Below are 26,510 nucleotides of genomic sequence, written 5' to 3'. Positions count from 1 at the left end.
GACATGTGATGTGATATGGCCAAGGTTGTGATGTTGCATGTATGATGTATGAGATGATCATGTTATTGTAATAGGTTTCACGACTTGCATGTCGATGAGTATGACAACTGGCGGGAGCCATAGGAGTTGTCTTAATTTATTGTATGAGATGCAACGCCATGTGCTTACTACTTTTACTTCATTGCTAACGGTTAGCTATAGTAGTAGTGATAGTAGTAGTTGGCGTGACGACTTCTCGGAGACACGATGATGGAGATCATGGTGTCACGCCGGTGACGATGATGATCATGCGATGCCTGAAGATGGAGATCGAAAGAGCAAAGATGATAATGGCCATATCATGTCACTATATGATTGCATTGTGATGTTTATCATGTTTTTCATCTTATTGCTTAGAACGACGGTAGCATAATAAGATGATCCCTCTTAAAATTTCGAGAACGTATTCCCCTAAGTGTGCACCATTGCGAAGGATCGTTGTCTTGAAGCACCATGTGATGATCGGGTGTGATAGATTCTAACGTTCGCATACAATGGGTGTAAGCCAGATTTACACACGCGAAACACCTAGGTTGACTCGACGAGCTTAGCATGTACAGACATGACCTCGAATACAAGAGACCGAAAGGTCGAACATGAGTCGTATGGTTCAATACGATCAGCATGAAGTTGCTCACCATGGTGACTACTCCGTCTCACGTGATGATCGGACACGGGTTAGTCAACATGGATCATGTATCACTTAGATGACTAGAGGGATGTCGATTTAAGTGGGAGTTCATACTTAATTTGATTAAATGAACTTAATTGTCATGAACTTAGTCTAAAAGTTGTCTTTATAAATATTGTGGATGGCCAACGTCAACCTCAATTTCAACGCATTCCTAGAGAAAAACAAGCTGAAAGATGATGGTAGCAACTATGCGGACTAGGTTCGCAACTTGAAGCTCATCCTTGAAGCAGCTAAAAAGGCTTATGTCCTTGATGCGCCGCTAGGTGACCCTCCCGCTCCCGCAGCAGCCCAGGACATTCTGAACGTCTGGCAAACACGGAGTGATGACTACTCTCTGGTTAGGCGTGGCATGTTATACAGTTTAGAAACGGGGCTCCAAAGGCGTTTTGAGCAACACGGTGCATATGAGATGTTCCAAGAGCTGAAGCTAGTTTTTCAAGCTCATGCCCGTGTCGAGAGATATAAAGTCTCCGACAAGTTCTTTAGCTGTAAGATGGAGGAGAACAGTTCTGTCAGTGAGCACATACTCAAAATGTCTGGGTTACACGGTCGTCTGACTTCACTTGGAGTCAAACTTCCGGATGATGCTATAATTGACAGAATCCTCCAGTCTCTCCCACCAAGCTACAAAGGTTTTGTGCTGAACTACAACATGCAAGGGATAGAGAAGACCATTCCCGAGTTGTACTCGATGCTCAAGTCCGCAGAAGTAGAAATCAAGAAAGAGCTTCAAGTGTTGATGGTCAACAAGACCACTAGTTTCAAGAAGGGCAAGGGTAAGAAGAACTTCAAGAAAGACGGCAAAGCCGTTGCCGCGCCCGGTAAGCCGGATGCCGGGAAGAAGAAAAAGAATGTACCCAAGCCTGAGACTGAGTGCTTCTATTGCAAGGGAAAGGGTCATTGGAAGCGGAACTGCCCCAAATACTTAGCGGACAAGAAGGCCGGCAACGTTAAAGGTATATGTGATATACATGTTATTGATGTCTACCTTACCATCGCTCGTAGTAGCTCCTGGGTATTTGATACCGGTGTTGTTGCTCACATTTGCAACTCGAAGCAGGAACTGAGGAATAAGCGGAGACTGGCCAAGGACGAGGTGACGATGCGCGTCGGGAATGGCTCCAAGATCGATGTGATTGCCGTCGGCAAACTACCTCTACATCTACCGTCGGGATTAGTTTTAAACCTTAATAATTGTTATTTAGTACCAGCTTTGAGCATGAATATTGTATCAGGATCTTGCTTAATGCGAGACGGCTATTCATTTAAGTCAGAAAATAATGGTTGTTCTATTTATATGAGTGATATGTTTTATGGTCATGCTCCGCTGGTGAATGGTTTATTCTTGATGAATCTCGATCATGATGTTACGCATATTCATAGTGTGAGTACCAAAAGATGTAAAGTTGATAATGATAGTCCCACATACTTGTGGCACTGCCGCCTTGGTCATATCGGCATTAAGCGCATGAAGAAGCTCCATACTTATGGACTATTAGAGTCTCTTGACTTTGAATCATTTGACACATGCGAACCGTGCCTCATGGGCAAGATGACTAAGACTCCATTCTCAGGAATAATGGAGAGAGCAATCGACTTATTGGAAATAATACATACTGATGTGTGTGGTCCAATGAACGTTGAAGCTCACGGTGGCTATCGTTATGTTCTCACTCTCACCGATGATTTGAGTAGGTGTGGGTATATCTACTTGATGAAGCACAAATCTGAGACATTTGAAAAGTTCAAGGAATTTCAGAGTGAGGTCCAGAATCAATGTGACAGAAAAAATTAAGTGTCTATGATCTGATCGTGGAGGAGAATATTTGAGGCAGGAGTTTGGCACACACCTAAGGAAGTGTGGAATCGTTTCACAACTGGCGCCGCCTGGCACACCGCAACGCAACGGAGTGTCTGAACGTCGTAATCGTACTTTATTAGATATGGTACAATCTATGATGTCTCTTACCGACTTACCGCTATCATTTTGGGGATACGCATTAGAAACAGCAGCATTCACTTTAAATAGGGCACCGTCTAAATTCGTTGAGACGACACCGTATGAACTATGGTTTGGCAAGAAGCCTAAGTTGTCGTTTCTTAAAGTTTGGGGCTGCGATGCTTATGTGAAGAAACTTCAACCAGAAAAGCTCGAACCCAAAGCAGAGAAATGTGTATTCATAGGATACCCTAAGGAAACTATTGGGTATACCTTCTATCTTAGATTCGAAGGTAAAACCTTTGTTGCCAATAACGGATCCTTTCTAGAAAAAGAGTTTCTCTCGAAAGAAGTAAGTGGGAGGAAAGTAGAACATGATGAGGTAATTACACCCCCTCTCGAAAAGGAAAGTAGCGCAGCGCGGGAAATTGTTCCTGTGGCGCCTTCACCAACTGAAGAGGAAGTTAATGATAATGATCATGAAGCTTCGGATCAAGTTACTACTGAACCACGAAGGTCAACAAGGGCACGCTCCGCGCCAGAGTGGTACGGCAACCCTGTGATGGAAATCATGTTGTCAGACAACGGTGAACCTTCGAACTATGAAGAAGCAATGGCGGGCCCGGATTCCAACAAATGGCTTGAAGCTATGAAATCCGAGATAGGATCCATGTATGAAAACAAAGTATGGACTTTGGTGGACTTGCCCGGTGACCGGCGAGCCATAGAAAATAATTGGATCTTCAAGAAGAAGACCGATGCAAACGGTAATGTGACCGTTTATAAAGCTCGACTTGTCGCGGAAAAGTATTTCGACAAATTCAAGGAATTGACTACGAAGAGACTTTCTCTCCCGTAGCGAAGCTGAAATCAGTCCGAATCATGTTAGCAATTGCCGCCTTTTATGATTATGAAATTTGGCAAATGGATGTCAAAACAGTGTTCCTTAAAGCAAACCTTAATGAAGAGTTGTATATGATGCAACCAAAAGGTTTTGTCGACCCCAAGGGTGCTAACAAAGTGTGCAAGCTCCAGCGCTCCATCTATGGGCTGGTGCAAGCATCTCGGAGTTGGAACATTCGCTTTAATGAGGTGATTAAAGCGTTTGGGTTCATACAGGTTTATGGAGAAGCATGTCTGTACAAGAAAGTGAGTGGGAGCTCTGTAGCTTTCCTCATACTGTATGTGGATGACATATTATTGATGGGGAATGACATAGAGATGTTGGAGAGCATAAAGGCCTATTTGAACAAGAGTTTTTCAATGAAGGACCTTGGAGAAGTTGCATACATATTAGGCATCAAGATCTATAGAGATAGATGGAGACGCCTCATAGGTCTTTCGCAAAGTACATACCTTGACAAGATATTGAAGAAGTTCAATATGGAAAACTCAAAGAAAGGATTCTTGCCAGTTTTGCAAGGTATGAGATTGAGTAAGACTCAGTCGCCGAACACGGCAGCAGATAGAGAGAAGATGAGTTATGTCCCCTACGCTTTAGCCGTAGGCTCTCTTATGTATGCTATGCTGTGTACCAGACCTGATATAAACCTTGCCATAAGTTTGGTAGGGAGGTACCAAAGTGATCCCGGTATGGAACACTAGACAGTGGTCAAGAATATCCTTAAGTACCTGAAAAGGACTAAGGAAATGTTTCTCGTTTATGGAGGTGACGAAGAGCTCGTCGTAAAGGGTTACGTCGACGCTAGCTTCGACACAGATCCGGATGACTCTAAGTCACAGACCGGATACGTATATGTTTTGAATGGTGGGGCAGTGAGCTGGTGCAGCAGCAAGCAAGAAGTCGTGGCAGCATCTACATGTGAAGCGGAGTACATAGCTACTTCAGAAGCGGCTCATGAAGGAATTTGGATGAAAGAGCTCATCACCGACCTTGGAGTGGTTCCAAGCGCGTCGGGTCCAATGACACTCTTCTGTGATAACACTGGGGCCATTGCCATAGCCAAGGAGCCCAGGTTTCACCGGAAGACGAAACACATCAAACGCCGCTACAACTCCATCCAAGACCATGTCCAGAGTGGAGTAATAGAGATTTGTAAAGTACACACGGATCTGAATGTTGTAGACCCGTTGACTAAACTTCTTCCACGAGCAAAACATGATCAACACCATAATGCTATGGGTGTTCAATACGTCACAATGTAACTAGATTATTGACTCTACTGCAAGTGGGAGACTGTTGGAAATATGCCCTAGAGGCAATAATAAAATGGTTATTATCATATTTCCTTGTTCATGATAATCGTCTATTGTTCATGCTATAATTGTATTAACAGGAAACAGTAATACATGTGTGAATAAATAGATCACAATGTGTCCCTAGCAAGCCTCTAGTTGGCTAGCTCGTTAGTCAATAGATGATCATGGTTTCCTGGTCATGGGCATTAGATCTCATTGATAACGGGATCACATCATTGGGAGAATGATGTGATGGACAAGACCCAATCCTAAGCGTAGCACTAGATCGTATTGTTCGTATGCTAAAGCTTTTCTAATGTCAAGTGTCTTTTCCTTCGACCGTGATATTGTGCAACTCCCGGATGCAGTACGAGTGCTTTGGGTGTATCAAACGTCACAACGTAACTGGGTGACTATAAAGGTGCACTTCGGGTACCTCTGAAAGTGTCTGTTGGGTTGGTACGAATCGAGATCGGGATTTGTCACTCCACGTGACGGAGAGGTATCTCTGGGCCCACTCGGTAGAACATCATCATGAGCTCAATGTGACTAAGGAGTTAGTAACATGATGACGTGCTACAGAACGAGTAAAGAGACTTACCGGTAACGAGATTGAACAAGGTATAGGTATACCGACGATCGAATATCGGGCAAGTTCTATACCGACAGACAAAGGGAATTGTATACGGGATTGATTGAATCCTTGACATCGTGGTTCATCCGATGAGATCATCGTGGAGCAAGTGGGAGCCACCATGGGTATCCAGACCCTGCTGATGGTTATTGGCCAGAGAGGTGTCTCGGTCATGTCTACCTGTCTCCCGAACCCGTAGGGTACACACTTAAGGTTCGATGACGCTAGGGTTATAGGGAATTGTTATACGAGGTTATCAAAAGTTGTTCGGAGTCCAGGATGAGATCCCGTACGTCATGAGGAGCTCCGGATTATTCCGGAGGTAAAGATTGATATGTAGGACGGATGGTTTCGAACACTGGAAGTGTTTCGGGCGTCACCGGTAACGTACCGGGATCACCGGGACCACCGGAGGTGGCCCCGGGGGTCCACCGGAAGGGGGCAACGACCCCGTGAGGCTAGATGGGCCTAGTGCAGGAGGGAACCAGCCCCTAGGTGGGCTGGTGCGCCCCCCACACTCAGCCCAAGGCGCGGGAGGTGGAGAGGGGTGGAACCCTAGGCGCTGGTGGGCCTAAGGCCCACCTAGGGGTGCGCCACCCCCTCCCCTTGCCCTGGCCGCGGCACCTCCCATCTGGGGGGCTGCCGCACCACCTAGGGTGGGAACCCTAGGGGTGGCACTCCCCCCCCTCACCTCCTCCTATATATAGTGGGGGTTTCGGGGCTGTTTTACACACAGTTTTCCCTCTCCCTCGGCGCAGCCCTGCTCTTCTTTCTCCTCCTCTCTGCCGGTGCTTGGCGAAGCCCTGCCGGGAGACCTCGTCTCTCCATCGACACCACGCCGTCGTGCTGCTGGAGATCTTCGCCAACCTCTCCCTCCTCCTTGCTGGATCAAGGTGCAGGAGACGTCACCGGGCTGCACGTGTATTGAACGAGGAGGTGCCGTAGTTCGGCACTAGATCGGAATCACACCGCGATCTGAATCACCGCGAGTACGACTCCATCAACCACGTTCTAGTAACACTTCCTCTTAGCGATCTTCAAAGGTATGAAGATGCACTCACCCCTCTCTCGTTGCTGGTCTCTCCATAGGAAGATCTGAATATGCATAGGAATTTTTTTTGAATTTATACTACGTTACCCAACAGTAGGTAGGTGTTGAGGATCACTTAGTGATCAAGTATTCTCGACCGCTAGTATAGTCCACCTTCATAAATGTTCTACGTAAGTTAGCCACCATATCAAGCTTAGGATGTTGCAACCTTATACACTCTACTCTACCCAACCTAATAACTTGACTAGTTCTAGCACCAAGGTCTTAGATTGCTGAGTCCCCGTGGCTCACGGATTCCTCCACAATACCAACAGGTTCAGGTACCCCAGAGACAGGTGATCCCGACGGCACGCAGCTGGCGTGGCAGTACGACGAGGAGATCGACCGCCTGTACGTGAACTATCTAGAAGATTGAGGCGTGGTCGTGATCGTGGGCCAGCAGGCAGGGTAACATAGCCATTTCCCTTGTTTTGTAGTCCATAGCGGGACTACTTTTATTGTATGTGTGATGTACTCTGATATATTTATGAGAAGGCAATTGACCTGAATTGTCTATCTGTATTATTATGAAAGTGTTGTGATACCTTATTTTGCGAGACGCTTAGATGCGCTCCTTTCCAATTCGGGGCCTCGATCCCCAGATCGGAAAGGACCGCATCTTAGTCGTTATAGATTGGGTCTTGTCCATCACATCATTCTACTAATGATGTGATACCGTTATCAATGACATCCAATGTCCATGGCTAGGAAACCATAACCATCTATTGATCAACGAGCTAGTCAACTCGAGGCTCACTAGGGACAAGTTGTGGTCTATATATTCACACATGTATTACAGTTTCCGGTTAATACAGTTGTAGCATGAATAATAGACAGTTATCATGAACAAGGAAATATAATAATAACCACTTTATTATTGCCTCAAGGGCATATTTCCAGTATTTCGGCCCATGCAGCCCTCCGGGACAGGTGGACCCTCCCGGTGGACCCCCGGTACCCTTTCGGTGGTCCTCGTACAATACCGATAAACCCCGAAACCTGTCCGGCGAGCGAAACTGGACTTCCCATATATATATCTTAACCTCCGGACCATTATGGAACTCCTCGTGACGTTCGTGATCTCATACGGGACTCCGAAAAACCTTTGGTAACCACACATACAATTCCCATAACAACTCTAGCATCACCGAACCTTAAGTGTGTAAACCCTACGGGTTCGGGAACCATGCAAACATGACTGAGACATCTCTCCTGGCCAATAACCTACATCGGGATCTGGATAGCCATGTTGGCTCCTACATGTTCCACGATGATCTCATCGAATGAACCACGATGTCGAGGATTCACTCAATCCCGTATGCAATTCCCTTTGTCTACCGGTATAATACTTGCCTGAGATTCGATCGTCGGTATCCCTACACCTTGTTCAATCTCGTTACCGGCAAGTCTCTTTACTCGTTCCGTAACACATCATCTCGTGGCTAACTCCTTAGTCACATTGAGCTCATGATGATGCATTACTGAGTGGGCCTAGAGATACCTCTCCGTCACATGGAGCGACAAATCCCAGTCTCGATTCGTACCAACACGATCTTGTGGTATGCTTAGGATTGGGTCTTGTCCATCACATCATTCTCCTAATGATGTGATCCCGTTATCAATGACATCAAATGTCCATGGCCATGAAACCATGACCATCTATTGATCAACGAGCTAGCCAATTAGAGGCTCACTAGGGACATGTTGTGGTCTATGTATTCGCACATGTATTGTGGTTTCCGGTTAATACAATTATAGTATGAACAATAGACAATTATCATGAATAAGGAAATATAATAATAACCTCTTTATTATTGCCTTTAGGGCATATTTCCAACAATCTCCCACTTGCACTAGAGTCAATAATCTAGTTACATTGTGATGAATCGAACACCCATAGAGTTATCGTGTTGATCATGTTTCGCTTGTGGAAGAGGTTTAGTCAACGGATCTGCGACATTCAGATCCGTATGTACTTTAAAAATATCTATATCTCCATAATGGATGTATCCACGAATGGAGTCGAAGCGGCGCTTGATGTGCTTGGTCTTCTTGTGAAACCTGGGCTCCTTGGCAATGGCAATAGCTCTAGTGTTGTCACAGAAGAGAGTCATCGGGCCCGACGCACTGGGAATCACTCCTAGGTCGGTGATGAACTCCTTCATCCAGACTCCTTCGTGTGTTGCTTCCGACGCAGCTATGTACTCCGCTTCACATGTAGATGCTGCCACGACGCTTTGCTTGCAACTGCACCAGTTGACTGCCCCACTGTTCAAAATATGCACGTATCCGGTTTGTGACTTGGAGTCACCCGGATCTGTGTCGAAACTAGCATCGACGTAACCCTTTACGACGAGCTCTTCGACACCTCCACAAACGAGAAACATATCTTTAGTCCTTTTCAGGTACTTAAGGATATTCTTGACCGCTGTCCAGTGATCCACTCCTGGATCACTTTGGTACCTCCCTACCAAACTTATGGCAAGGTTCACATCAGGTCTGGTACACCTTTTCAGGTAATTAAGGTTTGTAGTATGTGGAGAAAGCTAGAGGGTGGGTTGTTTGAGTGACAGAAACATGAGCCCCAATCTAGTGATCAAAGCATATGGGATAAAGAGGACCTTTTGATCTTAATGCTATGGTTGGGTATTTTTACCTTAATGTATCTCCTAGTATTTACGGATGTTTGCTAGAGTTCCAATCATAAGTACTTGCAATCATTGGATAGTGAGAGCTTGTTAGCTTTGCCTCTCCCACATAAAAGAAGAATATCAACCTTGTATTTGACTATTTGATAATGGACAAATCCATCACAATTACCACCACTTTTCCACACTCATGGTACTGTTAGTTTATGGTTTCTTCGTATATTTTATCATTGCAGCACTAACATTTACTTTCTTGTATTTATTATCTTGCAAAGCTTTCTCTCATACCCATATTGCCACTCTAGTTTTATTTCCTGATATTGTAAAACGTTTAGTGTGCGTAGAGTTGTGTTAGTGGTTGATAGAACTTGAGAGAATATTTATCACACCTTTAGCTCCTTGTTGGATTCGACTGTCTTACTTATCGAAAAGGCTACACACGATCCCCTATACTTGTGGGATATCAAGACCTTTTCTGACGCCGTTGCCGGGGAGCAATAGCATGGGGTGAATGTTCTTGTGTGCACTTGTTTGCTTTGTCTCTAAGTAGTTTTACTTTCAATTTTAAGTTGTTCTCTATCTTTACATGGATAGGGAATGCGAATTACAAAAAAATATTAGTTGTACTTGTTATCTAAAAATGTTTTCAAAAAGGAAAGTGATTGGAAAGATGAGTAAGGGTTAAGTGGGGTCGACCTTGAACACTTGTGTTCATGCCTATGAAATCAAAACAATTCTTTCCATGGAAACTTTTCAGTTAAAAACTTGTATATATTGTGTATATATTGTACATATTCCTCTGTATCATAAAAATAAAATGTATAGATAACTTCAAGTTTGTTTATGATGCAAGTTTGCCACTTTGCTGCCTAGAAACAGATTTCCGTGCTCCACCATAGAAAATTTTAAAAATCACCAGAACGTGATCTTGATCTAAAATTTCTTGAGTGCAAAGTACTGTTTATTACGTAACTTTTCTGATTTTAGGTGCGTAGATAGGTTTAATAATTCGATCTTTACTGACTGTTCTGTTTAGACAGATTTCATGTGCTTCACTGTAAAAAAATCGTGATAAATCTCAGCATAGTATTTTGATCTGAAATTTTTGGTGCTGAAACCTGAGATTATGATCTGTATTTCATTAGTTTTGATTTTTTAGATTTGAGCTACCTAACTATCTCATTGAGTGTCATCTTTACAGACTTTCAGTTTTGACAAATCTCTTAGTTTATTCAATATTGTACTTGGTGTTATTAGTTTCATTAGTTTTTCGATGGACACCGGAAATCATGAACACCTTAGTATATACAGTGGCTAATGTTGAGTAAATATTATGAAACTTGTCAATGCTTGAACATGAGTGGATTTTATTTAATGAGTACTAACCCTACTAATGAGTTTTTGTCAAGTTTTATGTGGATGTAGTATTTAAGATCCAATGGAGATGGTGATACGAGATGAATGAGAAGAGAAAAGCTCAATCTTTGGGACTCCCAAGTGCATCTCAATGAAGTATCCAAGAATATTCAATCATCAAAGCTTGGGGATGCCCAAGGCATACCTCCTTTTTCCATGCCTAGCTAAAAGGCGTTAAAGAAAAGCGCTTGTGGGAGGGAACCCACTTTGTTTTCCTTATGTTTTCATGTTGTTTTCTTTCAGTTTATTTTTGTTTTCTTTGAGTCTTGGAAGTTGTTACCTCTATATCAACTTCTCCTTATCCTTTTTATTTTGTTTTGTGCCAAGTTCTAGCCTCCCATTGCAAGAAAAGTTCAAAAGTTGTGACATGTTGTCCAGAAACAAATTTTGTCTGCTTGACGGAAAAATTCGCAAACAATCACCAGATCATCTTTTTGATCTGAATTGTTTTGCAGTATGCACTATATAATTTAATTTCTGGCGTCTGTTCTAAGTTTTTTTATTTGAGTTGCAGAAGTGCCCCCAAAAAATTATTTACTACCTGCTGGTTCGTTTTTCCCAGATTGTGCCCTGTTTTGCTTTTCATTGTTTTGCAAATCTTAAGCTTGCTTTTTCTTTGCAAAAACCTTTTGGCAATATTGAGAAACAATAGCTCTTCCTGAAAATATTTATTTCCAGTAGATAATAAATTATTTTATTATGGTCACTAACCACTCTAATCAGCTTATGATGAGTTTCGTATGAAGGGAGTTTTCAAGTATGCGATGGAAGATGATGAAAGAAGATCCATGAGTGTCAAGCTCTCAAGCTTAGGGATGCCCCCATGCACCCCAAGAAATATTCAAGGAGACTCAAGCGTCTAAGCTTGGGGATGCTTCCGTGCATCCCCTTCTCCATCACCAATCATCAGTTCGTCCTTCTCCATGCTATATTTTTATCACTTCATATGTTATGTGCTATGCTTGGAGCGTCCCGCTCTTTGCTTCTCAGTTTGTTTAGTTTTCTTTGTTGTAATAAATGGTTCGATCCCAACATATTAGTTTGGAGAGAGACACGCTCCATTTTAATTGCTTAGAACACTCTAGGTTTCACTCTTATTGTTCTGTGAGTGTTCACTTTTTGCTGTATTGCGTTTTAGCTCTTGTTTTCCACTCATATTTTGTTTAGTGCTTGTTATTTTGCTTCAGTTATATATGATTATATCTATGGTCTTTAATTAATATTATCTATGAGATTTGTTTCAAGAAAGTTGATTGGTGTTGGAGAAGAGTAAAATATTTCATGCTTATAGTGGTGCAATAGGAAGCTTGTTTAGACTGTGGCTTAGACTTTAACATGTCATGTTAGATATCATGTCAATTATATGCTTAGTAGTTATTGATGTAGCATGACTTGTCTCAAATAGCTGAGAGTGCTTAATTTGCCATTGAAAGAATCATGTGTCATTTTTATCATATAGAAGCATAATGTTGTGGTATTCTCCTTTACTACTTCATTTGGGTTGACTTGGCGCATGCTCACACCATGTTATGACTACAAACCAGTCACTTATAGCCTCTATGATCATTTAGTTTTTGACTTGTAATACCATTTATGCTTTGATTAATAATGTTTTTGTCGCTATGCATGATTATGGCCATTATTGCTCTCTTAATTTGTCGCTCTCGGTCTTTTGCTAGCCTCCACCTATACTGAGTATGAGCTCTACTCGTGCATCCAACTCCCAAAAACCAAAGTTTGCCAAATGTGTCCACCATACCTACCTACATGTGGTATTTAACCGCCACTCCAAGTAAATTTCTCATGTGCTACCTTTAAAACTTTCAAAATTATTCCTGTTTTGTGCCTCTGTTTTAGCTCATGAGGAAGGAGTAGATAATTCATGATATTCTCATACTGGACAAGCTTTATCTTGGGTTTGCATGTCTAATCTATGAACCCCTAATACGAGGAGGGACTGGCATGAGTGCGCCCAGCTCGTAAAAGATAATAGCAACAAACAAAACCTCCTTCACGCTTTGTTCATGAGAAATCAGAATAGTGATAAATAAAGGAGACTAAGGGGATGTGATCGTCCCCACTTTGGGAGCCGTTCCTCAAAACTTGTCCAGCATGAGAATTATTGGGCTATCTGCTAGCATTCTTTAACGAATTATGCACCTCCCAAAAGCTTGTCATACAATCTTATTGATTTCAAAAATCTCTAAAAGCTCTAGCACATGAGTAATCCCTGTTTTCCTCTGTGAAGGGCCTTTCTTTTACTTTTATTTTGAGTCTTCATCTTCTAACTTTATGCGCCAATTAAGAGAGCATAGTTGTCATTCTGAGTATAATGTGCATAGTCCCAAAATTTATTATTGATTGATTCATGATGTGTTATTACTTGCTCTCAAATTATTTGTTCTAGCCATCCACTTGAACTTTGAAGGTTTCCTTGCATTTATGTTTTGTCCCACTCTTAAGGACAAGCGAAATACCACTTTGCTATGTTTTCTTTATGCTCGAAACAAACGTATAACTTTCAAGTGCATTATTATTCATGATCTTTTGTTTGTGTTACCTTTCATGTTGCAACATGGTTGCTAAGTTTCATTGTTAGAATTATATCTATCATGCCTATGTTTAGAGTGTTATGATCTCATCTTACAGATGCTTTTACAAATATGATGATCAAGATTATGTTGGTATCATGTCACCTCAAAAATTATTTTGTTTTTATCATTTCACCTACTCGAGGACGAGTAGGAACTAAGCTTGGGGATGTTGAACGTCCAAAACGTATCTATAATTTTGATGGTTTTCATGCTACTTTTATGCTTTTGGTAATTGTTTTTATACTAAGTTTATGATTTATTTGGACTAACCTATTAATAGTTTCAAAAGTGCACAATGTTCTTGTTTTACACTTTTATGTGTAGGAACTATAAAAAATAGAAGAGGAAACCTTGTTGGAGTCGAATTGGGACTTTCCTGAAATCTATCTGAAAACTGTTTTTAAAGATTGCCACGTTACGGGTCGAAGACGGACTCAAACTGAAATTTCACAGAAGACAAAAGTGTGGGGAATTGTATGTTGATAATTCCGTATCACCGAACCTTAAGTGTGTAGACCCTACGGGTTCGGGAACCATGTAGATATGACCGAGACATCTCTCCGGCCAATAACCAACAACAGGATCTGGATACCCATGTTGGCTCCCACATGTTGCACGATGATCTCATCAGATGAACCACGATGTCGAGGATTCACTGAATCCCGTATGCAATTCCCTTTTGTCTACCGGTATAATACTTGCCCGAGATTCAATCGTCGGTATCCCTATACCTTGTTCAATCTCATTACCGGCAAGTCTCTTTACTCGTTCCGTAACACATCATCCCATGGCTAACTCCTTAGTCACGTTGAGCTCATAATGATGCATTACCGAGTGGGCCCAGAGATATCTCTCCGCCACACGGAGCGACAAATCCCAGTCTCAATTCGTACCAACCCAACATACACTTTCGGAGATACCTATAGTGCATCTTTATAATCACCCAGTTACGTTGTGACGTTTGATACACCCAAAGCACTCCTACGGTATCCGGGAGTTGCACATTCTCATGGTTTAAGAAAATGATACTTGACATTATGAAACATCTAGCAGACGAACTACACGATCTTGTGCTATGCTTAGGATTGGGTCTTGTCCATCATATCATTCTCCTAATGATGTGATCCCGTTATCAATGACATCCAATGTCCATGGCCAGGAAACCATGACCATCTATTGATCAATGAGCTAGCCAACTAGAGGCTCAGCAGGGACATGTTGTGGTCTATGTATTCACACATGTATTGCGGTTTCCGGTTAATACAATTATAGCATGAACAATAGAAAATTACCATGAACAAGGAAATATAATAATAACCCCTTTATTATTGCCTCTAGGGCATATTTCCAACACTATAGAGCCTAGGGCTAAGGCATAGGGAACGACCTTTATCCTTTCTCTTTCTTCTGTTGTGGTCGGGATTTGTGTCTTACTCAAACTCACACCTTACAATACAGTCAAGAACTCCTTCTTTGACTGATCCATTTTGAACTCCTTCAAAATCTTGTGAGGGTATGTCTTTATTGAATTTTTTTATCAAGCATCTTGATCTATCTCTATAGATCTTGATGCCCAATATTTTAAGTAGCTTTATCATGTTTTCCTTTGAAAAACTCCTTTCAAACAACCTTTATGCTTTTCAGAAATTCTAGATCATTTCCGATCAACAATATTTCAACCACATATACTTATCAGAAATTCTATAGTGTTCCCACTCACTTTCTTGTAAATATAAGTTTCTTCATAAACTCTGTATAAACCAAAAGCTTTGATCACTCATCAAAGCGCTTATTTCAACTCCGAGATGCTTGCACCAGTCCATAAATGGATCACTGGAGCTCGCATGCCTTTTAGCATCTTTAGGATCGACAAAACCTTCTCGTTGTATCACATACAATCTTTCCTCAAGGAAACCGTTAAGGAAACAATGTTTTGACATCCATCTACCAGATTACATAATTGAAAAATACAACAACTGCTAACATAATTCCAACAGACTTTAGCATCGTTACGGTGAGAAAGGCCCATCGTAGTCAACTCCTTGAACTTGTCGGTAACCCCTTTGTGACAAGTCGAGCTTTCTAAATGGTGACAATTACCATCATCGTCGGCCTTCCTTTTAAAGATCCATTTGTATTTAATAGCCTTACGACCATCAAGTAGTTCTTCCAAAGTCCACACTTTGTTTTCATACAAGAATCCTATCTCAGATTTCATGGCCTCCAGCCATTTGTCGGAATCCGAGCCCACAATCGCTTTTTCATAGCTCGTAGATTCATTTTTGTCCAACAACATGACCTCCAAGACAGGATTATCGTACCATTCTGGAGCAGTACGTGTCCTTGTCGACCTACGAGGTTTCGTACTAACTTGATCCAAAGCTTCATGATCACCATCATTAGCTTCCTCTTCAACTGGTGTAGGCGCCAAAGGACAACTTCCTTCATCCTACTACTCTCTGGTTGAAGTTACGGTTCAATAACCTCATCAAGTTCTACCATCCTCCAACAACATGCTCACTTTATTGATCAGTTATATTGTTTTACAGGGATGCAATTTAAATCACGAGGTTGCAAAAGATGAAAATTGACGACCTACAGGAAGACATGGGTCTCAACCCGATCTGCTTCGTTGTTTTTTAGTCTAAACACGCTTTATTTCTTTATTATTGAACAAATTCATAGCAATACAATGAAAGTCTAGAGTTTGAAGGGGCCACACATGGTGTCCTCGAAAAAGCCCTAGAGAATATTTAGCAAGGTCATATGCCTCATTATTGATTTCTCTTCCTTCATTGATAGAACGCGAGCGGGTCGAAATCACTAATTAAGAAGCATTTTACTAATTAAAGAGCATTTTTTCAAAGGTCACTCTCACCATCTCAGATTGTGAAAAAATGTCACACTACATATACGTCATTTGTCATAATCTATCTTTTTTCTTTTTTTCGTAGATCTGTTTATTCAAAACGTTTTACCTCTCAAACCGCGCATCCAAATCTTGAACTGTTTTTCCTGTTAGATTTCTCATGTCGAGATCTTTAAAATTATATCTCGTGTTAATAGATTTCGATGAACATTTTTTTATGAAAGAAAAACAAACAAAAAATACCATAAACTAGAAGCACATATTTTTCCTTTTTCAAGAGGCATGGTCCTGCCTCTCGTCAAATCAGGTCCCTTTTTTAACGAGAACCCAATGTGTGTCTCTCATGAAAAACATAATTTTTCTTTTCAAGGAGGCACACGAACGTGGCTTTTGCGAAAGCAAACTCGTACCTATTACGGAAAAAATATTTTTTTAAAACCAAAACGCATAAGTAATAATTATATTAATTAAAAAATACTCAAAACATGACATGTAGCAACGGCTAGAGCGCGCGGTCCATCTGAAGTGACGTTTGAAAGAGTACTCCTCGAATTGCTCAGCGGATGCAATACGCGATAGAGCCCAATAGGCCTGGTTGAGCCCAACCCGGATCGGTAACCAGACAACCCCAGGCCCAGCCCTAAAGAGTACCTCCACTGCACCTGCCAAGCAGCTCCATGGCGAGGGACGAACCCTTCGCCGCCGCCGTGGACGTCGCCGACGGCGACTCATCCTCCTCCAGCCCAACCCTCACGCGCCTACGGGAAGCTCTCTCCGCCCTCTCCGAGGTAACTGGTTGCCTAGCTAACCATCTCGGACTCCGCGCTTCTCCACGCCTTCCTCCCAAACCGTAAGCTCCTGCCCTGCTGCAGGCGTTCGAATCCGGCGACGCCGCCTCCTCCGACGCGGCCGCTGCCTCCGTCGCCGAGATTCTCAGCGCGTCCGATGCCGACGCTGCGCTCTCCGAGCAGATGCTCCGCGAGGTCCACGCGTTCCTCTCGCGCCCGTCCTCCAATCAGGTCCTGCAGAGTGTGCTCTTGTCCTCGGCCGCTGAAATTGCGCTGCGTTTTGCGGCTGATGGCCCCCCTGATTCTGTCGATATGTTGTGATAGATGGCTGTAGACGCGCTGTCTCTAGAGCTTCCGAAGCCTGTGGCGAAGCTGGGTGCTCGGATGGGGAATTGCCGGGACGTGGCCAGGACTATCATTGAGTTCTTTGTGTCGAATTGCAACCCGAGGGACATGCTCTGCATCCTCTGCGAGGTCAGTTCCTTCCACAATTAAATAAGCAGCTCCAATGGCGTCTTGCAGTGTTGATAGGACTTTGGTTCACGCATTTGGAAACTTGAAGCTCCTTTTGCCCATGACTGGAGAAGGGATTATATCCTATGTTTAGGATGGCTAGTCTTTACACCGTGAAGCTTCTCAATCATTTTTAATTATGCTAATGTGTTAATGATGTTTGTTGCAATTTTAGTCCTATTAATGTCCCAATGTTCTTCCAATGGAAGATCATATGCTTGTAAAAGGGGGGGGGGGGATAAGTAGGGAGCATTACCACACAAACTTAATCTAAGTTCTTACTGTACATTTTCGTCAGGGAGTGACATTTTGGCCCAGTTATTCAAGTTTTAATGCAGGACGGTAGTATACAACCATGGTGTCCTTTGTATCTGTGTGTACTTTTGTGCCTATGCTGATTTCTGCACTCATGTGATTGATACCTGCCTGGGATCTGAGATGCTTGCTTTATATGTTTTCTTTTCCTTAAAGAGACACTGGTAGTTTTAAAATCTTTGGTTATGAATTCATGTTGTGTGTCCAGATCTATGAATACGAAGTACCTGGGTCACATGGCTGTAGCACCCATTCATCATTAAGCAGCTTCCCATATTCTCAAAATGCTAATATCATCCTTTTCTTTCTCTCTAGCTGATTCTCAGTTCTTTACTGTTATCTGGTCACCCTTTTGGTTCATACTATTACCTTTGTGTTGATGCAGGCATTAGATACACCAGTGGCATTAAATGGACCAGCATATTTCGTTATTCTACTAGATGGGCTCGCCAGCAGTAAGTACATTATTTTATATTAACACTTCTACATATTCCATGTTAATTATTTGTTCTGCTAATGGGCAACAGTTTCTTGCCTTGAAAATTCAACCTGATGCCCCCCTTACATTTTGTCTGTACATAGATTAGATATATACTCCCTCCATTTCCATGAACAATTCGTAATTTTTGTTTTGCTAAGATTTTGGAGGTGCTGCGTGTGTGGATCCCATCTTACCCCTCATTAACGAGCAAGATCGTTTGTAGATTATCCTGGCTGGACACTTAGCTCTACTCAATCGAACAATGACCACATACGTCTGATAGACGTGCATTGATAATTACATCCATTGTTGATTCCATCAGTGCACCGATTATAGAGAAGGGGTGTTTTCGGGTGACCTAGTGCTAAGCTACCCTTGTGACTTCTTTCCAGGAATTTTGACAAAAGAAAATTATTCCTACTTTTCAGGAATGGAGGGAGTAAATGCTAGAGATATGTTGCACACCTGCTGTCTAATTTTTTTTTTGCCGATTATTCATCATATGGATTTGAGTTCTTTATAGCTAATTGTTCTTTGGACTAGCGCTTATTTTGATTCAGAGGAGACATATTGAGCAAGTAAAGGTCGTACTTCCTGCCATCCTTCGAGTTATGCATGCTAATTTATCAGAATGTGATGGGGAACATGGACTGGCTGCTGTTGATCTGTTCAGTGCAGCCCTCCGAATTGGCAATGCTATACAAGAAATGTGCAAAACAATGGTTTGTTGATTTAAATACAATTCTGTTGACCATGTCATTTGTTCTATTGATTCTGAGGTATTTTTTGTTCACTAAAAGGTCAACCACAGGAAGGAAGAGCTATGTTCCATACTTGGTCTATACACCCTTCAAAACATAGTGAGTACTAAATGGATGTTATTTCTAGAATATCCATGTATGTTGCATCCACTTTGATATACAAGGCTCTTTTGCAGGCTCTTGTATCATCAGAAAGCAAACATCAGAATATTTTGTCTACTTGTGGTTCAGTTGTTCTTCAATATTCTAAACTTCTTATGTTTTGCGGGTTCACCTATTTGGGTCTTTTAACTGGTAATGATGTGACCTCAGCCACCACTAAACTTTCTAAAGGTGACTCATCCAAATTATTCCCATTTTTCTGGTTCCTTGGAATAGTCGTATTATGTTTGCTTCATTGCTAACTGATGCATATGTCTGCATAATGATGTAGAAGAGGACGACAATTTTCTGGACTGCTTTTCTTTTGCTATGGACGGTGCAAGTCTTGTAGGTTTGAAAATCTTTCCTATCACACCACTTTCACTATTATTAGAAGCTGCTTGGTCACATTTTTGAGCTCTCTTACAGTTGTGTGGACCTCTATGGATGATGACATGTCAAAATATGCTGGAGCAGAGTTTGAATCAGCACTGAAAGAAGTTCAAGACAATTGTATTAGGAAATGGGAAGCAATCAACATGTTTAGATATGTCTTGTCTTCAGTTAATTACTCATGGGCAATCAAATCTCACAGTCTGGACTTATTGTTGACTTTAGTTGATGATAAGTGTACTGAGGAAACCAACGATCATGTAGATTTCCCATGTTCCACTCAAATTTTTGCCATACTCAAGGTAATATTTGCACTTTCTTAGAGGCGAGTCAATATATTCGATTATACTGTATCAATATTATAAGTATTCCTGCAGGCCATTGAAAGAGTCATGATAGCTGCCCCAGATACTCTGATGCGGAAGAAAGCCTTTTCTTCCCTGAAAAAGGTATGCATCTTAAATTCACTTTGTGCGTGCAAAGAGAAGTTTATTAGTCTGCCGAGTTTCTGTTTTCATTATTTTTCGTTCTCCACAGATCATAAATTCATTTCATGTAATTTCTTGTGGAGTAAACACGAAAATTTAATTGTTGCCATTTGCGCTCATGACATAGTAATACAGCAAAATTGGTTGTATTCAAATTTTGCGTAACCTTCTATAGTCTGTACTCTGTAGTTTACTTTGGCACTGTCCCTTTTTTTAATATGTGCATGTGTTCACTATAAATCTTATCAGGTTATTTCGGTGGTGCCATCCACACAGAGATTTGATATCTTACAGGCCCTAATTGAGAATAGCATGTTCCCCTCCTTGGTAAGAAAACTTCTGATGCCCACTATTCTTTGGAATGTTTGAGAGCACCAACTTGTCGATGCCTGAGATGTATATGTAAGCAAAAGAGATAATAAATAAACAATCGTGCTACAGCATTATGGACTTCAGTTTCTTCATCCAGCCTTATTTGTTGTATAACTTCATTAGGGGCATGCTGCTCGTTGATGTGGACTTCATTTTTGAACTCCATCCTTCAAATACTTGCTTGTGTTTACTTTATTTATTGTTCTTTCAGACTGCAATTATTTTGGATCTGGTGAAGAATGAAGTTTTGAGAGAGAGCCGTCGAGCTGATCAGGTTAATGAATCTGATCGATCAAAAAATGTTGGGGAACCGCCACATTGGGCTTCGCAGGTGCTCGAGTTAGTGGAGCTGATCTTGAGGCCTCCAGAAGGTGGTCCTCCTTGTCTTCGTGATCACAGTGAAGAGGTACCCTTTTCTTTTATTCTTTGCTGTACAGAGGTTGTTGGTGGGAAGCCTTGATTGCTTAACTTTGGAAAGTTGGTGGGTTAGCTCCCTCAAATCTAATTGGACGTCAGTGTCTTGATTGCATAAACTCAAATACTTGATACACCAGCAGCATGGCTTTTCCTAAACGTTAGCTTAATTTGTGGTTGCTGAACTATGCTGTGTTTTGCTTACTTTATATATTTGCTGTTGAAAGTTAGCCACAAAAATAGGTGAAACACGGTCAACGTATCTGGGGCCAAGATAATAAATAGGTGAAACACGGCTAACTAAGGCTATCAAGAAGGTGGGGGGAGATTAGGTCACCTTGGTGCAAACCACGAGCATACACTACCTTGGCCCCCACACTTCCATTCACGATGATAGGGGTGCTGGCAGAAGAGAGGAGAATGGCAATCCAAGTTCTCGAGCTATTGCTAAATCCTTTGGCACGTAGGATCTCAGACAAGAAATACTAGGAGAGGGGCGTGAGAAATGTTGAGCTTAAGAAGCACCTTAAGCCTTTCATTTATGAAGTTTGCCTTCAACTTGCTGGACCAGGATCAAGTTATCATGCAGATCGTTACCCTTAATTAACGCTGATTGTTTTGCACTAACAAGCTCACTTATGCGGGGCTGAAGCTGCACCACCAACAACTTGGAGAAGCTATGTATTAAGCTGATAGTGCGGTAATCTCCTACCTCCATGGCGTCAGATTTCTTGGAGATCAGGGAGATGAGAGCTTGATTATGTTCTCCCATTGGCTACCATGTGTAGAAGTTTGGCTTTCACATCTCCTTTCTGTAGCCACTACAATCTAGAATGATGTCGAGCAATCGTGCATTCCTGCGAAGACAAGCCTCTGGGGACTGAAGCCTTGAGTCATGAACAGCATCGAAACGCAGAATCACTGCGTTGGCAATCGCTTGCCGCATTCCTGAAAAGAGTGATCCAGAACGCTTGAAGTGGTCAGCAATCGCTGGACTGCACTTCCACACCTCCTTGATAGCCTCCTTAAATCCTTCCAGCTTGGCCCAGAGCATTTCACATCGCTCTTGGGGGAAAAGCCCGTATTTATTAGAGGCAGATGAAAAGGAAAATGACCAGAGATAGCAGTTGATAGCATCTGTAGTATGCAGTCAGGATAAAACAGTTCCCAGTCCACTGTCTATGATGATATTTTGAGCATCGTCGTCATTTCTCCAAGCATGCATTTTCTAAGTGCTGATAAACTACATTTTTTTCCTGTACTTGTCCTGCTAATTTCACTTTGCTAGCATTCTGTAGTTTATGCTTATAAAACAATCTGATGTGGTCCCCATTCTCTATCTGTAAGCAGGTATTATCTGCTCTGAACTTGCTCAGATTGATTCTGATAATAGATTCAAGAGGTAACTGTTCTTGCAAACCCGTGACGTATTGCTTTCCCGGTCTCCTGGTATACGGATCATGGCTTGCTCATGGCAGAGCGAATCCTGGAATTGACCAACATTTTGTGTGTTTAACAGAAGTTTTCCTTATTTTATTAGGATCCAGATCAGCAACAATGTTCCGGGACAAAACAATACAAGCCGTGTACGCAGATTGGCTGATCCCACTAAGATCAATCGTTTCAGGAACTCAATCGGAACTCGAGAAAGATGGTGGTGAGGAAGAAAATCAAATGGTGTGCTTGTTAAATCCTGTTCAGCTAGTACTTCACCGCTGCATTGAGTTGGTGGAGGAAAAAATGAAAGGTTTGTAATGCTCGTGCTGTGCTTCTCAGTGTTGGCTTGGCCAGGAAATGTGAAACTTCATTCATCAGCATTCTGATTGAACACCATGTTGTCCGTACTTGTGGCATATAGCCGTCCTTCGCTGCAACTGCAATCAGTGGAGAGTTGAGCTTTGGCACCGGCTTCTGGCCGGAAATTGCTTTTGGCTCCGAGCTCCATGGAGGCCTTTAAATTCAAACTTTAAATTTCGTAAAAATTCGTATTTTATTATTTGAAAAAATTCTGAAAAAAAATACATAGATAGATGAAGGTATAATACGAAGTGTGTAAATTTTCAGAACAAAATACATTGAAATGAGGGCTGTGCAAAAAAGACAAATCTAAAACTTTTAAACACATGTTACTATTCATCATTTCAGATTATGAATTTGTCTTTGTTGTACATGTCGTGTTTCAAAGTATTACGATCTGAAATTTTACACACACACGGGTCACAATCTTGTTTAGTTGGATATATATTTTTTTAGATTTTTTGGAAATAAATTTTTTGAATTTTGATTTTTTTCAAAAATCCTGGCCTCCATGGCTCCTGGGAGCCAAACGTCTGTTCTCGCTTCTGGCGCTCTGTAACGTTTTCACTCTCGTCAGTTAATCAGCGTGGTTTGCCGCAAGTGTATATGTAAATCTTCGATGAAACTTTGGACTATATGTGGTTGTTTCATTGCATGCACTGTTCATGGGCCTCCTGCAGTTTTACTCATCTCCGGTCAACGGTTGTGGGGTGTGAAGTACTCCCTCTGACACTTATTTTGGGATGGAGGGAGTACCTGGTAACACACCATATAACAACGATCTGCAGCATATGTAATGCTATCGTGGCCTGGGACGGGTAACAAAATGTAGCAAAATGATGGAAAACTATAAAGTTGATCTGCACATGATATATCTAACGGTGATATGAAATGATAACTCCAAATCGCTGTTCTTGTGTGCCTGCGCCAATGGCACGCCTCTTGAGGTGGTCCTGCGCGCGCACCACTAATGAAATACTCTTTTCGAAAATAAATATAAGATCGTTTAGATCACTTTGAATGGGGTAAGAGTTTGGAATCGCAATGACATAACACCTCCCAGCTTCGTATATTTCTCCATTATTAGTTGGCAGGTATCCCAGCCTGGACATGTGACTCTAGATCAACCACTAAGTTATTTCAAACATAGTGATCAGTAAGCAAACATTTATATTGTTAATTTACTATGCATTTATTTATAGCAAATAAGTGAAACTAATGCATGAAAATATGCTATGCTATGCAATACTACACCACATGGGTATAATGCCTTGCCTTGATCAGTGGGGTTGTTCAAACACTCCCGATCTTCACCAAAGTTTCCTTCTGAAATATATTTGAAATAGCAAAAGAAAAGAAAAAGTCATATAATACCTTTTATTAATCAGAAATTCTATGAGTATGAGAAAAATACCAAAATTTACCAGAAAATAGAGGGGATCAGTACCAACTCAATGCAAAAAGAATCGACTGATTTGGACTTAGGAATAAAAAGTTATAAGCGGTCCAAGTTACTGGTCAATTCTGAAAATAAATAAAAGAAAAAGATTTCTGACAGAGGCCACGTCGAAGGCGTAAAGTGGAGAAGGCGCCTCCACTTACCGCTTTGGGCGTGGGCCTCAGCCACTAGCAGGTGGGGCCTGCCCCTTTTAAACAGAGAGAGAGAGAGAAGAGGAGACAGAGGTGCGGCGGGTCTCCGATGATGGTCGCTGGCGATAGAGACGCCGACGATTCCTGGAGATAGGGGGAATGGATCGGCTGGTCTACGACGAGCACGCACGTACCCGCAGCGTGACGAGAGATGGATGGACGACGTCATCCCCTTCCTCTCCGGTGGCGGCGGCTTCTGGTGGTCATTGGAGACGTTGAATTCGGCGATGATTGGCTTGGGCGAGGGGTCGAGGAGCACGAGGGGGAAGTCCTGAGCTCGAGGGTGGGGTTGAATGGGCTCAAGGGAGGGTGGTTGGAGCTGGTGACGGAGGGGGCTACAGGCGGCGGAGCTTCGGCGAGACTCGAGGCCAGAGGGCCTCTTGGCCCTGGCTCGCTCTTCGGGAGGCCGATTGGAGGAGGCTAGAGGGGGATGGAGAGCTTGAAGGGGTCGGGCCAACCCTTAAATAGGCCAGCGACGAGCTCGGCCGATCTCTCCCAAAGCGGCGAGGATAAGCTCGGCCACTGGAGCTGGGGGGATGAGCTGGTCGTCGTGGAGCGACCTGAGGTGATGGAGGAGGGCAGAGAGTCGATGGGATGCCTCCTAAGCCATTAAGGGCTTGCGGACGACCACAGTGGCCGGAGCCGATTGTTCGGTCCATGGAGGAGCTTGGCTGGGAGCGGCGGCAGCCTTCTCCGACGACCCAGAGCCTTCGGGAGGTGCCACGAGGCTGCCAGGAACACCGTCGACACCAAGGACAAGGAGGGGGCAGCGAAAGACGGCTCGGGCGTGCTCGGCTGTCACACGAACTGCGCAGAGCGCGCGCTATGGCATGCGAGTACCATGGTCACCACGGTTACGGCTGCCACATGGCCATGCAGGCCTGGAAACCTTGTCCATTGCGTCGACTAGACTCTCATTAGTCACCATCTACCACTGGTTCGACCAGTCTCAGTCTCCTGCGAAGTGTAGCTTCAACTACAACTTCTGCCTGCAGGCTTGGGGAGATTCTAGAGCTCAAATGGGTTAGGGTTGAAGTAAGTTAGCATGTCTGGGTTAATCGCATAGGAAGGACTATAAACTGGCAAAGTTTCAAAAGATTTGAAGATCAAATGAATATAGTTCCTTTGAAAACCACCTTTGTGGTCCAGATTGTAAATGAGCTCATGGCACTCATGTACAAGCCCTGCTAATGGTGAAACTTGGTGGAGGAGTATTATTTGGTAGTGCACACATGCCCAAAAATTTATAGATCATTTGTGCACCCCTAGCTAGCACTTCCTTCACAAAGGTTCAGTTTTAACACAAACTTAGCAGAGTTTTCCTGCTCAAAACATGTACTGGACCATCAGATGTTTTTACATATTTGAACTAAATAGGATCCCTAGGAGCTAAGGGAATTTATTGGGAATTTTCTAAAACAGGAAAAATAGGGTTGCTTCACAAAGTGACAATTCTGGTGAGAAAATAAATAATTATTCTGGCCAAAATTTTACATTGGGCAAGGAAATCATATGATACTAAGAACATGTGGAAAAAGTTTTGGGGTTTATAGCTTATCCAAACTATAGGTTGGTTCACAACCCATGGTGATGCCATAATTGCCCAAAATAGAAAAAGAATTATTTGAAAAAATTAAATATAGCAAATTAATCCAAGAAAGATTTTGGCAGGAGGAAAAAGGTTTTGGGTTGCTTGGGACAAGAAATCACAGACTCACAATCCAACTTGCTTGAAAGAATTTGAAAATCCACAAATTTGCAAGTGATTTTCCAATATATTTTGAAAGAAAAAAGTTTGAAAAATCAGGGTGTTACAAACCTACCCCCTTTGGATGAATCTCGTTCTCGAGATTCGGTTGCTCAGGGAACAATTATGGATATGCGGATCTCAAGAAATCTTCTCTTTCCCAAGTAGCCTCTTCCTCGGTATGATGTTCCCATAGTACCTTATAAAACTTGAGTACCTTACTCGTGGTAGTTCTTTCCATCTCATCCAAGATCCTGACGGGTTTCTCATCATAGGTCAGATCTTTAGCCAATTCTAACTCACTCATATCTGCCTGCTTAATTGGCGGTGCAATACACTTCCTTAGTTGTGAGATGTGAAAGACATCGTGCACATCTGACAATTCGGGCGATAATTCTAACTGATAGGCGACTCTGCCTCTCTCGCGATCAATGGAAAGGGACCGATATACCTTGGTGCGAGCTTTCACCGTGTGCGAAACTTTTTTACTCCTCTCATGGGGGTTAATCAGAGGTAAGCATATTCTCC

The 26,510-nt window shown here is 42.4% G+C and overlaps 1 protein-coding gene across 2 annotated transcripts; it reads left to right on the top strand.

Annotated features, from left to right (window-relative positions):
* Positions 1-16,769: 16,769 nt before the first annotated feature.
* On the top strand, positions 16,770-22,668 carry LOC123407911 (aberrant root formation protein 4). 2 transcript variants are annotated; one of them, XM_045101154.1, is made up of 14 exons: positions 16,770-16,910; positions 16,995-17,141; positions 17,235-17,384; positions 18,124-18,193; positions 18,763-18,941; positions 19,020-19,079; positions 19,157-19,313; positions 19,414-19,473; positions 19,551-19,816; positions 19,892-19,963; positions 20,252-20,329; positions 20,586-20,780; positions 22,139-22,190; positions 22,329-22,668. In XM_045101154.1, exons 1-14 carry the CDS (start codon positions 16,800-16,802, stop codon positions 22,541-22,543), a joined length of 1,812 nt encoding a protein of 603 aa, XP_044957089.1. In that variant the 5' UTR covers positions 16,770-16,799; the 3' UTR covers positions 22,544-22,668. The 2 variants fall into 2 exon arrangements, with proteins under 2 accessions (XP_044957089.1, XP_044957088.1); XM_045101153.1 differs by having other exon boundaries at positions 19,145-19,313.
* The last annotated feature ends 3,842 nt before the right edge of the window (positions 22,669-26,510 follow it).

The sequence above is a fragment of the Hordeum vulgare genome, chromosome 7H, assembly GCF_904849725.1.
Source record: "Hordeum vulgare subsp. vulgare chromosome 7H, MorexV3_pseudomolecules_assembly, whole genome shotgun sequence".
Classification (NCBI taxonomy): Eukaryota; Viridiplantae; Streptophyta; class Magnoliopsida; order Poales; family Poaceae; genus Hordeum; species Hordeum vulgare.
The sequence above is the reverse complement of the archived record's forward strand: the minus strand, read 5'-3'. Positions and strand labels throughout refer to the sequence as shown.

Excerpts from the sequence above, each read along its gene's own strand:
- LOC123407911 (XM_045101153.1), top strand. The coding sequence starts at position 16,800 with ATGGCGAGGGACGAACCCTTCGCCGCCGCCGTGGACGTCGCCGACGGC. Across the intron at positions 18,942-19,019 it reads AAGAAATGTGCAAAACAATG|GTCAACCACAGGAAGGAAGA; the intron begins GTTTGTTGATTT and ends GTTCACTAAAAG. Across the intron at positions 19,314-19,413 it reads CACCACTAAACTTTCTAAAG|AAGAGGACGACAATTTTCTG; the intron begins GTGACTCATCCA and ends ATAATGATGTAG.